Source organism: Lathyrus oleraceus, chromosome 4 (assembly GCF_024323335.1).
Source record: "Lathyrus oleraceus cultivar Zhongwan6 chromosome 4, CAAS_Psat_ZW6_1.0, whole genome shotgun sequence".
Classification (NCBI taxonomy): Eukaryota; Viridiplantae; Streptophyta; class Magnoliopsida; order Fabales; family Fabaceae; genus Lathyrus; species Lathyrus oleraceus.
This window is the reverse complement of record NC_066582.1, coordinates 353,819,236-353,836,001: the sequence shown is the minus strand read 5'-3', so window position 1 is coordinate 353,836,001 and position 16,766 is coordinate 353,819,236. Positions and strand designations below refer to the sequence as shown.

General features: G+C 36.6%; 1 protein-coding gene across 1 annotated transcript; it reads right to left on the bottom strand.

The window, feature by feature from the left end:
• Window positions 1-10,316: 10,316 nt before the first annotated feature.
• Window positions 10,317-12,073, bottom strand: LOC127135520 (cell division control protein 2 homolog A). The gene is made up of 5 exons (XM_051062195.1): window positions 11,845-12,073; window positions 11,561-11,746; window positions 11,232-11,395; window positions 10,898-11,136; window positions 10,317-10,787 (listed from the first exon to the last, which is right to left on the bottom strand). Exons 1-4 carry the CDS (start codon window positions 11,986-11,988, stop codon window positions 11,022-11,024), a joined length of 609 nt encoding a protein of 202 aa, XP_050918152.1. The 5' UTR covers window positions 11,989-12,073; the 3' UTR covers window positions 10,317-10,787; window positions 10,898-11,021.
• Between the last annotated feature and the right edge of the window lie 4,693 nt (window positions 12,074-16,766).

The following is a 16,766-nucleotide window of genomic DNA, read 5'->3' as shown; positions in this document are numbered from 1 at the left end:
GAGCTCCCTAGGAGTACCTAGGACACTTTGGATGCTAACACCTTCCCTCTATGTAACCAACCCCTTTACCTGTAATCCCTAACATTTTATTAGTTTTGATTTGAAAACTTCTTATCTTTGGGTTTTATTCGTACTTTTTCCTTTTTCCTTTAGAAACAATAAAAGCGCGGTGGCGACTCTAGTCTTATTGACGTTAAGTTTATCCATAGCTTAGTGGTCATAAATTTACCGCTACACTCCTAAAACCACAAGTGATTTTCAAATCATCAAGTTTAGTTTGTAACAAAATTCATTGTAACCATTTTTTCAGTCAGAGAGAAAGTTAGTTAGAATTCTCTTCCATTTGCTTCTTCTTCATTCTTTTGCCCCAACACACATTACCTATTATTTCAACTAATGAAAGTGATATGAGGTTGATTCTCGCTCCTAAAATCTCATTTGATTTCCAAATCATCAAGTTTAGTTTGTAACAGAATTCATTGTAACCATTTTTTCAGTTAGAGAGAAAGTTAGTTAGAATTCTCTTTCATCTTCTTCTTCTTCATTCTTGTGCACCAACACATATTACCTATTATTTCAACTAATGAGAGTGATATGAGGTTGATTCTCGCTCCTAAAACCACACGTGATTTCCAAATCATAAAGTTCAGTTTCTAACAAAATTCATTGTAACCATTTTTTCAATTAGAGAGAAAGTTAGTTAGAATTCTCTTTCATTTGCTTGATCTTTATTTGATGCCTTGATCTTCATGATGTCTGATACTGCTAATTACTTGTTGATTATTGTTTGATTCAAAGTCCAAGGGAAAATGGGTTTCTATATGACATTCTTGTCTGTTGGATTGCATCCAATTGGTCAGATCTTTTCAACACTTGACTTTTAATTTTATGCTTAGGATAACCTCTTCATATCCTCCCACTTCTTAAATTTCAAAATCTCTCCCCATTTATAAAAATCTTTCTTTCCTTGTGATTTCAAACTTAGACTTTGTTTAAATGATTAGAAACTTTGGCCTTATGCCATTGAACTTTCAACCTCTTACTTCAATCAAATTTGTAAATAAACTTAATCATATTGACTTAAAATTTCATAAAAAGGACAAAAAGAACTAACAAACCCATTCAATTTTTTTGGCCCCTTGGTGCCTTTTCATTTAAACTTTTATTAAAAGTAATTCACCAACTTTGAAATTGTTACAACGAACTACGAGGTTTTAATCCCTCATTTTTATGTTGATACATAGGCACAAGTCCGAAGGTCTTGTCAAACACAAAAATATAATCAATGAATTCTTTTCTCACCCCCCACACTCTATTTTTCTCAAACATCATTTATACCAAAAACACATATACACATAAAAAAGAGCTCCCTAGGAGTACCTAGGACACTTTGGATGCTAACACCTTCCCTCTATGTAACCAACCCCTTTACCTGTAATCCCTAACATTTTATTAGTTTTGATTTGAAAACTTCTTATCTTTGGGTTTTATTCGTACTTTTTCCTTTTTCCTTTAGAAACAATAAAAGCGCGGTGGCGACTCTAGTCTTATTGACGTTAAGTTTATCCATAGCTTAGTGGTCATAAATTTACCGCTACACTCCTAAAACCACAAGTGATTTTCAAATCATCAAGTTTAGTTTGTAACAAAATTCATTGTAACCATTTTTTCAGTCAGAGAGAAAGTTAGTTAGAATTCTCTTCCATTTGCTTCTTCTTCATTCTTTTGCCCCAACACACATTACCTATTATTTCAACTAATGAAAGTGATATGAGGTTGATTCTCGCTCCTAAAATCTCATTTGATTTCCAAATCATCAAGTTTAGTTTGTAACAGAATTCATTGTAACCATTTTTTCAGTTAGAGAGAAAGTTAGTTAGAATTCTCTTTCATCTTCTTCTTCTTCATTCTTGTGCACCAACACATATTACCTATTATTTCAACTAATGAGAGTGATATGAGGTTGATTCTCGCTCCTAAAACCACACGTGATTTCCAAATCATAAAGTTCAGTTTCTAACAAAATTCATTGTAACCATTTTTTCAATTAGAGAGAAAGTTAGTTAGAATTCTCTTTCATTTGCTTGATCTTTATTTGATGCCTTGATCTTCATGATGTCTGATACTGCTAATTACTTGTTGATTATTGTTTGATTCAAAGTCCAAGGGAAAATGGGTTTCTATATGACATTCTTGTCTGTTGGATTGCATCCAATTGGTCAGATCTTTACAACACTTGACTTTTAATTTTATGCTTAGGATAACCTCTTCATATCCTCCCACTTCTTAAATTTCAAAATCTCTCCCCATTTATAAAAAACTTTCTTTCCTTGTGATTTCAAACTTAGACTTTGTTTAAATGATTAGAAACTTTGGCCTTATGCCATTGAACTTTCAACCTCTTACTTCAATCAAATTTGTAAATAAACTTAATCATATTGACTTAAAATTTCATAAAAAGGACAAAAAGAACTAACAAACCCATTCAATTTTTTTGGCCCCTTGGTGCCTTTTCATTTAAACTTTTATTAAAAGTAATTCACCAACTTTGAAATTGTTACCACGAACTACGAGGTTTTAATCCCTCATTTTTATGTTGATACATAGGCACAAGTCCGAAGGTCTTGTCAAACACAAAAATATAATCAATGAATTCTTTTCTCACCCCCCACACTCTATTTTTCTCAAACATCATTTATACCAAAAACACATATACACATAAAAAAGAGCTCCCTAGGAGTACCTAGGACACTTTGGATGCTAACACCTTCCCTCTATGTAACCAACCCCTTTACCTGTAATCTCTAACATTTTATTAGTTTTGATTTGAAAACTTCTTATCTTTGGGTTTTATTCGTACTTTTTCCTTTTTCCTTTGGAAACAATAAAAGCGCGGTGGCGACTCTAGTCTTATTGACGTTAAGTTTATCCATAGCTTAGTGGTCATAAATTTACCGCTACACTCCTAAAACCACAAGTGATTTTCAAATCATCAAGTTCAGTTTGTAACAAAATTCATTGTAACCATTTTTTCAGTCAGAGAGAAAGTTAGTTAGAATTCTCTTCCATTTGCTTCTTCTTCATTCTTGTGCACCAACACACATTACCTATTATTTCAAATAATGAGAGTGATATGAGGTTGATTCTCGCTCCTAAAATCACATTTAATTTCCAATTCATCAAGTTTAGTTTGTAACAAAATTCATTGTAATCATTTTTTCAGTTAGAGAGAAAGTTAGTTAGAATTATCTTTCATCTTCTTCTTCTTCATTCTTGTACACCAACACATATTACCTATTATTTCAACTAATGAGAGTGATATGTGGTTGATTTTCGCTCCTAAAACCACACGTGATTTCAAAATCATAAAGTTCAGTTTGTAACAAAATTCATTGTAACCATTTTTTCAATTAGAGAGAAAGTTAGTTAGAATTCTCTTTCATTTGCTTCTTCTTCATTCCTGTGCACCAACACACATTACCTATTATTTCAACTAATGAGTGTGATATGAGGTTTATTCTCGCTCCTAAAATCACATTTGATTTCCAAATCATCAAGTTTAGTTTGTAACAGAATTCATTGTAACCATTTTTTCAGTTAGAGAGAAAGTTAGTTAGAATTCTCTTTCATCTTCTTCTTCATTCTTGTTCACCAACACATATTACCTATTATTTCAACTAATGAGAGTGATATGAGGTTGATTCTCGCTCCTAAAACCACACGTGATTTCCAAATCATAAAGTTCAGTTTGTAACAAAATTCATTGTAACCATTTTTTCAATTAGAGAGAAAGTTAGTTAGAATTCTCTTCCATCATCTTCTTCTTCAATCTTGTACACCAACACACATTACCTATTATTTCAACTAATGAGAGTGATATGGGGTTTATTATCGTTCCTAAAACCACAAAATGATTTCCCAATCTTCAAACTTTCAATTATGATCGTCAATGTGACTCTACCTGAATCATTGTTTTTTAACGATAACATCTTATGAATAATTACACTGTAATCTGCTTCATTATAGATGGTTTTATTCTCTGTATATTTGTTCTTGTGAGTGAAGAAATAAAAAAAAACTTTATATTTCTTTAGTCCATTCTTCATAAAATTCCCCTTCTTGTTTTTCTACATGTTTTATATTAGGTTTATATCAACTTCAATTATCTTATTTAAGTAAAAAATAAAATTATAAATAAAACAAATTTAAATAAAGACTAAAATTAACCTAAAACCACACGTGATTTCCAAATCATAAAGTTCAGTTTGTAACAAAATTCATTGTAACCATTTTTTCAATTAGAGAGAAAGTTAGTTAGAATTCTCTTCCATCATCTTCTTCTTCAATCTTGTACACCAACACACATTACCTATTATTTCTATTAGAAGTAATTCATATTTAGTTGTACTATTTTCTTAGCCCCTAAGTTTGTTAGAGGGTATTTTAGTATTTTATCCTATTCTAGTAACCCTAGTTTTAGCTTATAAATAGGATGGCAATCATTGTAACTTTTATCATGTTTTGTAGCCGTCATTCTCTTAATAGAATATTTCCGTTCATCATTCATTCTACCTTTGCACCAACAATTGGTATCTAGAGCTCCGGTTCGGATTCATTGGGAAACACGGGAAACACGAGTGAACGTGAGGTCTTGTGTGTTTGATTTTGATTCTTAGATTCGTGTTGAATCTTGAACAAAATCTGATCAGAATTTTAATTTTGTGGGTTGGGAAACACTGTGTGAGAAATCTGAGTGTATTGTGCAAGGTAGAAAGATGAACGGAAACGGCAACATGAATACCAAACTTCCAGTATTTGATGGTAAAAACTGGAATCGTTGGATGATCTAAATGCATGTACTGTTCGGTGCTCAAGATGTTCTAGATCTTGTCACTGATGGTTATGTTCCGGTAGCAGCAGATGCGACGGATGAACAGAAAAACACACAAAAGGAAGTAAGGAAGAAGGATCAGAAAGCATTGTTCTTCATTCATCAATGTGTTGATGTAAATGTGTTTGAGAAGATTGCAGATTCAACAACAGCAAAGGCTGCGTGGGACACACTGGTTAGATGTTATGGTGGTGACGCATCAGTGAAGAAGGTGAAGCTTCAGTCCTTGAGAAAACAATATGAGAATCTCAACATGAAGAATAATGAGAAAGTTTCTGAATACATCTCCAGAGTGATTCTGATCACTAATGAGATGAAAGCGTGTGGAGAAACTCTTTCTGAAGAAACAATCATGGAGAAGGTATTGAGATCCCTTACCTCTCAATTTGATTACATTGTGGTAGCAATAGAACATTCCAAAGATCTGAGCACCATGAGAATTGAAGAGCTGCAGAGCAGTCTAGAAGCGCAAGAGTTGCGTTTGACTGAGAGAACTTCTGAAAGGGAAGTAGAGCAGTAGGCTCTGAAAGCAACTTCTGATAGGAGGTATCAGAAGCAGTCAGAAGCCAGGAGAAGATCTGATGGTGGTCAGAAGTCAGAAAGCTCAACCTCTGATAGACAAAAGATTGCTCATAAGGGAAAATAGAAGTATGACAAGAAGAAGATCCAATGTTACTGTTGTAAGAAGTTTGGTCACTTTGCTAGAGACTGTTGGTCAAACAAGGAGAGAAAATCAGAAGAAGCAAATATAGCCAGAAGTTCTGATGACGAATCTGTGCTATTGATGGCCTCTGAATCTGATGATATGGATCTGATAGACTGGTGGTATATGGACACTGGCTGTTCAAATCATCTTACTGGAAACAAGAAATGGCTGGTTGACTTTGACTCTGAAAAGAGGACAAAGATCAGATGTGCTGATGACAAATATCTTAATGCAGAAGGTATGGGAAATGTCAGAGTGATTCTGAACAATGGGAAAACAGCATTGATTCAGAACGTGTGGTATGTACCTGGCATCAGAAGCAATCTGATGAGTATGGGACAATTAATTGAGAAAGGTTTTTCAGTTACCATGAAGGACAATCTTCTGAAGCTGTATGACTGCAATCAGAAGTTGATTATGGAGTCAGAACAGGGAAGGAATAGAACATTCAAGGTGAATGTCAGAACTGCAGACTCAGAATGTCTTAGTGCAACAAGTACTGAGAAGGAGAGTGATTTGTGGCACAAAAGATTTGGTCATTTGAATTTCAGAAGCTTAAAACATCTGAATTCAAAGAAGTTGGTACATGGAATTCCTGCAATTAAGAAGCCTGAAAAGTCATGCAAAGTTTGCATGGAAGGAAAACAACCACGATTGCCATTTGCATCAGAAACTGCTCCAAGAGCAAAACATGCCTTGGGAGTTGTACATTCTGATGTGTGTGGTCCATTTCCAATAGCATCGACTGGAGGGAATAAATACTTTGTGTTATTTGTTGATGAATTCACAAGAATGACATGGGTATCCCTTATTAAGTTTAAACACTAGGTGTTTGATGAATTCAAGAAGTTCAAAATGAAGGCTGAGAATTAGAGTGGTCAGAAGTTGAAGATTCTTAGAACTGACGGTGGAGGTGAGTATAACTCCGAAGAGTTCCAGAAGTTCTGTGAGGAGAATGGAATTGAGCATGAGGTTACTGCTCCTTATACCCCTCAACACAATGGTCTTGCTGAAAGAAGAAACCGCACTTTGCTTGATATGGTGAGAAGCATGCTAAAGGAGAAGAAACTTCCTCAGAAGCTCTGGGGAGAAGTTGTTGCCACTGCAACGTATGTACTCAATCGATGTCCTACGAAGAAGTTGAAGGAAATAGTTCCAATACAAAAGTGGACTGGAGATAAGCAAAGTGTTAGTCATCTGAAGGTGTTTGGTTCTGTTTGCTATAAACATGTTCCAGAAGTCAGAAGACATAAGCTGGATGATAGAAGCAAAGTGATGATTCTGATAGGGTACCACAGTACAGGTGCATACAAGCTCTATTGTCCAGAAACCAACAAAATTGAATTCAGCAGAGATGTGATTGTGAAGGAATCAGAATTTTGGAATTGGGATAAGTCTCAATCTGATTCTGATGTTAGAACTTTTGAAGAAAGGTCAGAGTTAAGAATTTCTGAAGTTGGAGTAAACTCTGACGTTGATTCTGATTCTGATAGTGATTCTGACTCTGGAGAAGACTCAGAAGATGAAGGTGACTCTGATGATCCAGACTCTGATGACCCAGACTCTGATGGTAATCCAGATTCTGGTGGCAATTTAGACTCTGGAAATATGCCAGCCCCTGAAGATGGTCAAAGCTCTGGAGGAAGTCAACCATCTGAAGTTAGAAACTCTTAAGCTCAAGACTCTGAACAAGTTCAGAGACCACAAAGAATCAGAAACATCCCCAGAAGATATGCAGAATTTGACATGCTACAAGACACTGAAGTAGACTCTGAAGGAGAAGTTATTCAGTGTGCCATGTTAGTAGACTCTGAACCCATAAGTACAGAAGAGGCTCTTAAGCAGAAGCTCTGGTTGAAGGCCATGAAAGAAGAACTTGATGCTATAGAGAGAAACAAGACTTGGAAGCTGACAGAACTTCCAAAAAACAAGAAAGCCATCAGCGTCAGATGGGTTTTCAAGCAGAAGTTAAAGCCAGATGGTTCAATTGGCAAACATAAAGCAAGGTTGGTAGCTAGAGGATTTCTACAGAAACCTGGGCTGGATTACTCTGAAGTGTTTGCAAATGTAGCAAGACATGAAACAATCAGAATGGTGATTGCAATAACTGCTAACAGGAATTGGCCTCTGATGCATTTAGATGTAAAATCTGCATTTCTGAACGGTCCATTAGAAGAAGAAGTTTACGTGTCACAACCTCCTGGGTTTGTGAAAAAGAATCAGGAAGGGATGGTGTACAGATTATACAAAGCTCTATATGGATTGAAACAAGCACCCAGAGCTTGGAATCAGAAGATTGATTCATTTTTCAAGAAGCAAGGTTTTCAGAAATGTGAGATGGAGTACGGTGTATATGTTCAGCATACTTCTGAAGGAAATATGACTCTGGTATGTTTATATGTTGATGATATACTGCTGACTGGAAGTTCTGAACAGGAGATAGCCAAGTTCAAGAAAGTTCTGATGAATGAATTCGAAATGACTGATCTAGGCAAAATGACATACTTTCTAGGGATGGAGTTCAGATACTCTGAGAAAGGTATTATTTTGCATCAGCTCAAGTATGAATTAGAACTTCTGAAGATATTTAATCTGAAGAATTGTAAGATTGCTGTCACACCTTCTGATACAAATCAGAAACTGGATTCTGACTCTGATGGAAAGGATGTGGACGCTACAACCTTCAAACAGTTGGTTGGTTCTCTGAGGTATTTGTGCAATACCAGACCTGATATTTGCTATTCAGTTGAGATGGTTAGTAGGTTCATGAGTAAACCTAAGTGGTCCCATTACCAAGCTGTTGTCAGGATTCTGAGGTATATCAAGGGAACTCTGAAGTATGGAGTATTATTTCCTTCTGGAAGAAAGGATGAGTCAGAACTTCTGAGTTATTCAGATTCTGATTGGTGTGGAGACAGAGTTGACAGAAGAAGTACGTTTGGGTACTTATTCAAATTTCTGGAAGGTCCCATTTCTTGGTGTTCCAAGAAGCAACCTGTTGTGGCGTTGTCAACTTGTGAAGCTGAATACATTGCAGGTGCTGTTACTGCATGCCAAGCTGTGTGGATTCTGAATCTATTGCAGGATCTGAAGATTAAAGTAAACAAACCTCTGAAGCTGATGATTGACAACAAGTCTGCAATTAATCTTGCCAGAAACCCAATGTTGCATGGGAGAAGCAAGCACATTGAGACCAAGTATCATTTTCTGAGACATCAAGTTCAGAGGGGAGTGTTAGAAGTTGTACATTGCAGCACTCAGAAACAGTTGGCAGATGTTCTGACGAAAGCTATCAAGACTGATCAATTTCTCAGATTAAGGGATGGAATTGGTGTTACAAGTTTTGATGGAATATGAATTAAGGGATGGTATTAGAAGTAATTCATATTTAGTTGTACTATTTTCTTAGCCCCTAAGTTTGTTAGAGGGTATTTTAGTATTTTATCCTATTCTAGTAACCCTAGTTTTAGCTTATAAATAGGATGACAATCATTGTAACTTTTATCATGTTTTGTAGCCGTCATTCTCTTAATAGAATATTTCCGTTCATCATTCATTCTACCTTTGCACCAACAATTTCAACTAATGAGAGTGATATGGGGTTTATTATCGTTCCTAAAACCACAAATGATTTCCCAATCTTCAAACTTTCAATTATGATCGTCAATGCGACTCTACCTGAATCATTGTTTTTTAACGATAACATCTTATGGATAATTACACTGTAATCTGCTTCATTATAGATGGTTTTCTTCTCTGTATATTTGTTCTTGTGAGTGAAGAAATAAAAAAAAAACTTTATATTTCTTTAGTCCATTCTTCATAAAATTCCCCTTCTTGTTTTTCTACATGTTTTATATTAGGTTTATATCAACTTCAATTATCTTATTTAAATAAAAAATAAAATTATAAATAAAACAAATTTAAATGAAGACTAAAATTAATGGATAATTAAACTAAAACGTTTAGGGTAGTTTTTTTCTTACATTAGAGTTGAATTAAACTTATTTTTGATTTGTTAAGATTGAATAATATCTAAAGTAAACATAAATTAAAACAAAGAAAGTTGTATCTAGCCAACAAACTAGTAGCTCATTCATTATCTAAAATAGTGGTGGGGTATGGGGGGAGAGGTGAGGAACATAGTTACTGCAAGGCATCATCTCGAGTGATGAGTGATGAAAGCAAGCACATCCCTACTAACCTCTCCCTAAGGTTCATCATGGATCCAGCACGTGCGAGGCATCAGTGTTTCATTTTTAAACTGACAAGGGGAAAACACAGGCGAATCACCCCAAAGATTAAATTAACCTCTACTGAGAGAGAGGGATGGGTTTAGGGTTTACTAAGTCACGTGCTTCACCGAACCACATACCGCAAGTTGTGCGAGCCTCCTATAAACTGTATATATAAATATCAAAAGTAGTAAACAATGGTTCGATGTGGAACTTGCAATATGTCATCAAAATAGTTCATCAAACTTGCATAGTGTTTTTTGGTGATTGCATAGTTGTGTTCTATTGCAAGCCGTATATGATTTTATTTTACTGGTATATGCGGTATATGAAGTCACCCCATTTTTTGAATAGTTGTTTTCACTGTTTTCTACAGGTAACTAGTTTCTTTTAGTTGGTTCATATTCTTAATCTGCAAGTTAAAACCTATTTCCTCTGGCCTAGCAGTAAGAACTAAGAAGAAAGCAAGAGAAAATTGATCAAATTCAAAAACAAAGAAAATAATGCATGAGCTACGAATCTTATGCTGTTTGTACATGGAAGGATGTCATATCCTAGCCAAGACTTGAAACAATTTGTTTTCATGTCTGGTATAATAGAAAACAACACAAGGAATCCTTCACACAGGAGAAAGATTTATTACTACTAGGCTTTTCTCAACTGTCTTAGTTTTTGTCATTGCCTTTACACATGATATTCAATAGGATACCAAAGATTCTATAAGATTCTTCTGTTAGATGTACAAAGGAAGAGAGAGTAAACCCTTGGGTGGTCAAAACAAAAGCTTCATCATGGGTGGTCAAAACAAAAGCTTCATCATGGGTGGTCAAAACAAGAGCATCATCATGGGTGGTCAAAACAAGAGCATCATCATGGGTGGTCAATCTCGAAGATATGGATGGTCAAGAGCTTCATAAGCTGAAATCCTGCCATTTGGGCACAGACAAAGCATTTTCTGTCCAACACAACACCGGGCATAAATAAACTTTCAGTAGATCAATAAAAGAGTTGAGTAATTTAGGCGAAGAAACGTAAACAGTAATGTGTACGGGGCAGTTAACTTACCGAAAGAAGATCAAGACCAGCAGGATCGAGGTTTGGGAACTCTAATACTAGGTCCTACAATAGTTTCCATACATTGTTTATTTGCTGTTCTAAATTTATAAAATGAGATGGAATAAAAAATTGATCAGAAGCAGAACATGAATACCTTTGGCATGATTGAAGGATCAATAAGATGTTCAATAAAGGCGCATATAGAAGACACACCAGGCCAGGATTCTTGTGTTGGCGCACCAAGCAAACTTGATATATAAAATGTCCAATTCATTATTTCAGTTTGTTTCATATAAATGCAAAGAAATTACACAAATAATTATTGTAATTTTGGTGAAATTACCAAAATATCTCAGTCAACATCTGTACTTCGTCTATACCGACGAACAGAGGTTTGAGCTTAATCATCTCAGCAAATATGCAGCCCATCGACCAGATATCAACTGCAGTTGAATAACGGGTAGAACCCATCAAAAGTTCAGGTGCTTTATAGCAAGGAATGCCCATCTGAAAATTGAAAAATAATATTACAAAAAACATTAATTTCAAATTGATTAAATAGTACTAGCATTTATTCATTAAATAAACTAGACCATATAACTCAAATTCAAAGCTTATTATGATATTTAGTTTTAAGATAGGAAAGAAAAAAAGACTAAAGTATTATATTACCTTGTTAGAGTAGGGTGATAGAGGAGGTTCAAAAGTTTTTGCCACATCAAAGTCACATAGCTTGATTTGACCAATGTCCGGATAATCTCTGAATGAAACCAGAATATTATTAGGTTTGAGATCTCTGTGTAGAATTTTGAGAGAATGGCAGTATGCCAATCCAGTAAGAGCTTGACGTAGAAAAAACTGCAAGAAGAAGATGAAAGTGTATAATAATAATTCAAAACCTGAATCAACATAGAAATCAGATATCTGTAATGAACATACTACAAAAATTGACATACTTTTTCCCGGCCTCGAATGTCGAAAAGGAAGCAATTGTCTATGTATCTTCTAAGACTCGTGTCAAAAAACTCAAAAACAAGAAACACATCATCAACTGTTTCCATCACTTTCAGCAAACTGTGAATAACACCAATCATCATCATTTTTGAGATTTCATTTTTGCATGATCAAAAGGAATGAATTCAAGAAATTTGAGGTGACCTGACAATATTGGGATGGAATAACATTTTGAGGATAGAGACGTGATTCAAAATTTTGTATGGAACTCTATAGATTTTCTGGTTTTCCGGAATGTTCAAAATCTTGATAGCTACTACCTCATTGGTAGCAATATTGGTGCACTTGAGCATGTTGCCGAACCTTGGACCTTCAGCGCAGATTGTAACACCCCGATAATAATATAATAATTATTTAAATTAAGTTAATAATATATTTATTAATTTAATTAGATAATTGGATTATTATTATTATTTTTGGAATAATAATTATTGGGATAATTATTTATTGGAATATATAAGTTGGAATAATAAAAAGTCCCAATTTTTGGAAAAAGGGTTTTCACGTGAAAAGGAAAAGAGAAGCGGCTGAAAGAGAAAGGGCAAAGAGGCAGAGCAAGAGAAGAGGAAAAGCTTGAAGCTAACGGAATTTGCCGGATTAACTCAGGTAAGGGGGGTTTATCATCGGTTAACGGGTATTATGTGATGATATGTACTGGGTAGTAATAAACTATTGTTTTACCTCTGATTAGATTGATGTATGCTGAAAATGGTGAAATATTGGATGAACGAAATTGGGATTTTAATCGAAGGAATTCGTAGAAATTATATGTAGTGATGTTAGGATTTGTGAAATCGAATAGGGGATGATTCGGATTAGATGATATGAGTAATATTGTGTGAAATTTGGACTGTGGAAGGGTGAATTGGATAGATCTCGTAGCAGAGAAAGCCATTGCAGATCTGAGAGTTCTGGTTTCTGGTCATACGCGTATGGCACTAGGCAATACGCGTATGAGATGGCTGGTACGCGTATGGCACTAGGCAATACGCGTATGGATGAGGAAGATGATGTTTTGAACGTAAATTGGTCTCTGTTGGTACGCGTATGGGAATGTGATACGCGTAGCATACGCGTATGGGCGTGGGCAATACGCGTATGGATTTGGTCAAGCGTGGGCAATACGCGTATGGGCATAGGCAATACGCGTATGGGCAGAATTGAGATTTTCTGTGCTGTTGTTGTGCAGTTTTTGGCTGTTTAGGCTGAGTGATGTGACTTAGCTGATGCATGATGTAGTAGGGATCATTTCCCATTGTTTTGAGTAGCATAGGTATTAGTAGAGTGTGCTAATACTATGATTGATTATATGGCATGATATGATATGCTTTTGTGATAAATGTGTTGATGATATGTGATGGTATGCATTATGCTGTGAATGTATCAGTTATGTATGCATTGTGAATAGACTGTTTTATGGCTTAGAGTGTGAGCATATGTCTATTCTTGAGTTGTTGTTGATGCTGCATTGCTAGATGATTAGCGTGCATGGCATAGCCTGTGGGGCTGTAGCTAATTCCCATTGTGAGGAATTGGTGAGTGAATCGTTGTGAATTGTTGTTGATGTTTGCATGCTAGATGATTAGCTTGCATAGTCTAGCCTTTGGGGCTGTAGCTAATTCCCATGGTGAGGAATTAGTGAGTGAGTCATTAGATCTCAATGAGTGGGACTAGTGAGCTTAGTAGCCGTATCCGGAGGGATCGGTGAGCTTGAACTGTATGTTCAAGAATAGTCGATACCGCATGTGTGGAGTCTCATTGCATGAGTCATGTATGGCGTATAATATGAATGGATGTATTCCAATATTATACGTGTGTCGTGTTGCTATTAAGTATGAATATGAGTTGTATTGATGTTGAGTATGATGATTGAGTTGATATGCCGTTACTGAATGTATTAATCTGACTTGGGTGATGAAATGTGTTATTTACTTAGCATTACATGTTGTTCTATAATGCTTATTATATTGATTGAGGAACTCACCCTTACAACTGTTTTTCAGGTAACGAGCAGTGAGTTGAGTAGGAGCTAGTGCTTGGAGTCTAGTGTAGTCTCCTAGTGGGTCATGCTCTGATAGATGTAACATCGGGAGGGGATGTTTGACTATATTTTCTTTTAGTTGTTGATCAACTTTACATGTAATGTAATACATGATTTGAATGTCGATATTTTGTATCCGCTGCGAATTATGCAAAAGTATCTTATTTTGATTAAATACATGAGCATGACAGGATATTTTGACGAATGTTGTGTGACACCCTTCGGGGCATAATTACTCTGATTGATATGTTATTATTTTAAATTAAATATTTTGGGGTATTTAGAAGGGTGTTACATTAGTGGTATCAGAGCATAGTCGGTCGAGTCGAGTCGTAATTATTCTGTTTCCCCTGTACGGTATGGGTGTTGTATAACCCTATCAGTACTCATTGTTTTAGTTGTTTGGGTTTTCAGAATAGCGATGGCTGGAAGAGGTAGAGATGATGCTGCAATTGCTGAGGCTCTGGGTATGCTAGCTGGAGTACTTGGAGGAAATCCGAATGTTGTGGGAATGGGAGCTGCTCGTCAACTGAGTGAGTTCCAGAAGAACAATCCTCCAATGTTCAAGGGAGCATACGATCCAGATGGTGCTCAGAAGTGGTTGAAGGAAATCGAGAGAATCTTCAGAGTGACTGAGTGTGCCGATAACCAGAAGGTCAGGTTCGGTACGCATATGCTGTCAGAGGAAGCTGATGATTGGTGGGTTGCTACCCGCACTGAGTTGGAATCTGCTGGAAATGCTGAGATCACTTGGGCTGTGTTCAGAGAGAGATTTCTGAGGAAGTATTTTCCAGAGGATGTTAGAGGGAAGAAAGAGATAGAGTTCTTGGAATTGAAGCAGGGTAACAAGTCTGTTACTGAGTATGCTGCTAAGTTCACAGAGCTGTCAAAGTATTATACTCCCTACAGTGAGGCTACTGGGGAATTTTCCAAATGTGTGAAGTTTGAGAACGGGTTGCGTCCCGAGATCAAGCAGACGATTGGATATCAGCGGATCAGGGTGTTTTCTGATTTGGTTGACTGTTGCAGGATTTTCGAACAGGATTCCAAGGCTAGAGCAGAGAGCTATCAGCAAAGGGTTGATAGGAAAGGTAAGAATCAGATTGATCGTGGGAAACCGTATGCAGCTGGCAAAGGTTTCCAGAGGCAGAGTGGGATGAAGAGGCCTAGTGGGGGAGACTCTAGTGCTCCTGTTAAGTGTTACAGATGTGGTCGGGCTGGACATCGTGTTCATGAGTGTACCAGTGCTGAGATGAAGTGTTTCAAGTGTGGAAAAGGTGGTCATTTGGCTGCAGAGTGTCGGTTGAAGACTGTGACTTGTTTCAACTGTGGAGAAGTGGGTCATATCAGTCCACAGTGTCCTAAGCCGAAGAAAGAGAATCAGTCAGGAGGCAAGGTCTTTGCTTTATCAGGTTCCGAGACTTCTGCAGATGATCGTTTGATCCGAGGTACGTGTTATATTAATGGCTTTCCTCTTGTAGCTATTATTGACACAGGTGCGACTCATTCTTTTATATCCTTGGATTGTGCTGTGAAACTTAAGTTAGAGATATCTGAGATGTTGGGTAGTATGGTGATTGATACTCCTGCGAAGGGTTCAGTGACTACTACTTCAGTTTGTTTAAGTTGTCCTTTGAGTATTTTTGGTAGAGATTTTGGGATAGATCTTGTGTGTCTTCCACTAGTGCAGATTGATGTTATTCTGGGCATGAACTGGTTGGTGTTTAACCGAGTCTATATCAATTGTTTTGATAAGACTGTGATTTTTCCTGAGATTGAAGAAGGAAAGAGTTTGTTTCTATCAGCAAGGCAGGTGGATGAGGAAGTAGCTGATGGGGCGGAGTTGTTTATGCTGTTAGCGACTATGGAAGCTAAAGATAAACTGGTGATTGGTGATCTAGCTGTGGTGTGTGATTTTCCTGATGTGTTTCCGGAAGAAGTGAATGAATTACCGCCAGAGCGTGAAGTTGAGTTCTCGATTGATTTAGTACCTGGTACTAGACCGATATCGATGGCGCCGTACCGTATGTCTGCTGTTGAGTTAGCTGAATTGAAGAGTCAGCTGGAAGATCTGTTGGATAAGAAATTTATTCGTCCGAGTGTGTCACCGTGGGGTGCTCCAGTGTTATTGGTTAAGAAGAAAGAAGGTACTATGAGGTTGTGTGTGGACTACAGGCAACTGAATAAAGTGACGATCAAGAATCGGTATCCTTTACCGAGAATTGATGATTTGATGGATCAGTTGGTTGGTGCGAGTGTGTTCAGCAAGATAGATTTGAGATCTGGGTATCATCAGATACGTGTGAAAACTGAGGATATTCAGAAGACTGCTTTCAGAACAAGGTATGGACATTATGAATATTCTGTAATGCCTTTTGGTGTGACTAATGCGCCTGGAGTATTCATGGAGTATATGAATAGGATTTTCCATCCGTACCTAGATCAGTTTGTTGTGGTGTTTATTGATGACATTTTGGTGTATTCGAAATCTGAAGAAGAGCATGCTAAGCATTTGAGAGTAGTTTTAGAAGTTCTACGAGAAAAGAAGTTATTTGCTAAACTATCCAAATGTGAATTTCGGTTAGAAGAGGTTAGTTTTCTTGGTCATGTGATTTCGAGAGGTGGTGTTGCTGTTGATCCTTCTAAGATAGAAGCGGTATCTAAGTGGGAAGCTCCGAAGTCTGTTGCTGAGATTCGAAGTTTCCTTGGTTTGGCTGGTTATTATAGGAAGTTTATTGAGGGATTTTCTAAGTTGGCGTTACCATTGACGATGTTGACTAGAAAGGGGCAAGCGTTTGTTTGGGACTCGAAATGTGAAGAAGG

What these genes read in the sequence shown, in the direction of transcription:
- LOC127135520 (XM_051062195.1), bottom strand. Translation starts at nt 11,988, where the DNA reads ATGATGATGATTGGTGTTATTCACAGTTTGCTGAAAGTGATGGAAACA. An exon ending in ACATTCGAGGCCGGGAAAAA is followed by an intron (nt 11,747 to 11,844) that starts GTATGTCAATTT and finishes TTCTTCTTGCAG; the next exon opens with TTTTTTCTACGTCAAGCTCT. An exon ending in ATGTTGACTGAGATATTTTG is followed by an intron (nt 11,137 to 11,231) that starts GTAATTTCACCA and finishes TTATATATCAAG; the next exon opens with TTTGCTTGGTGCGCCAACAC.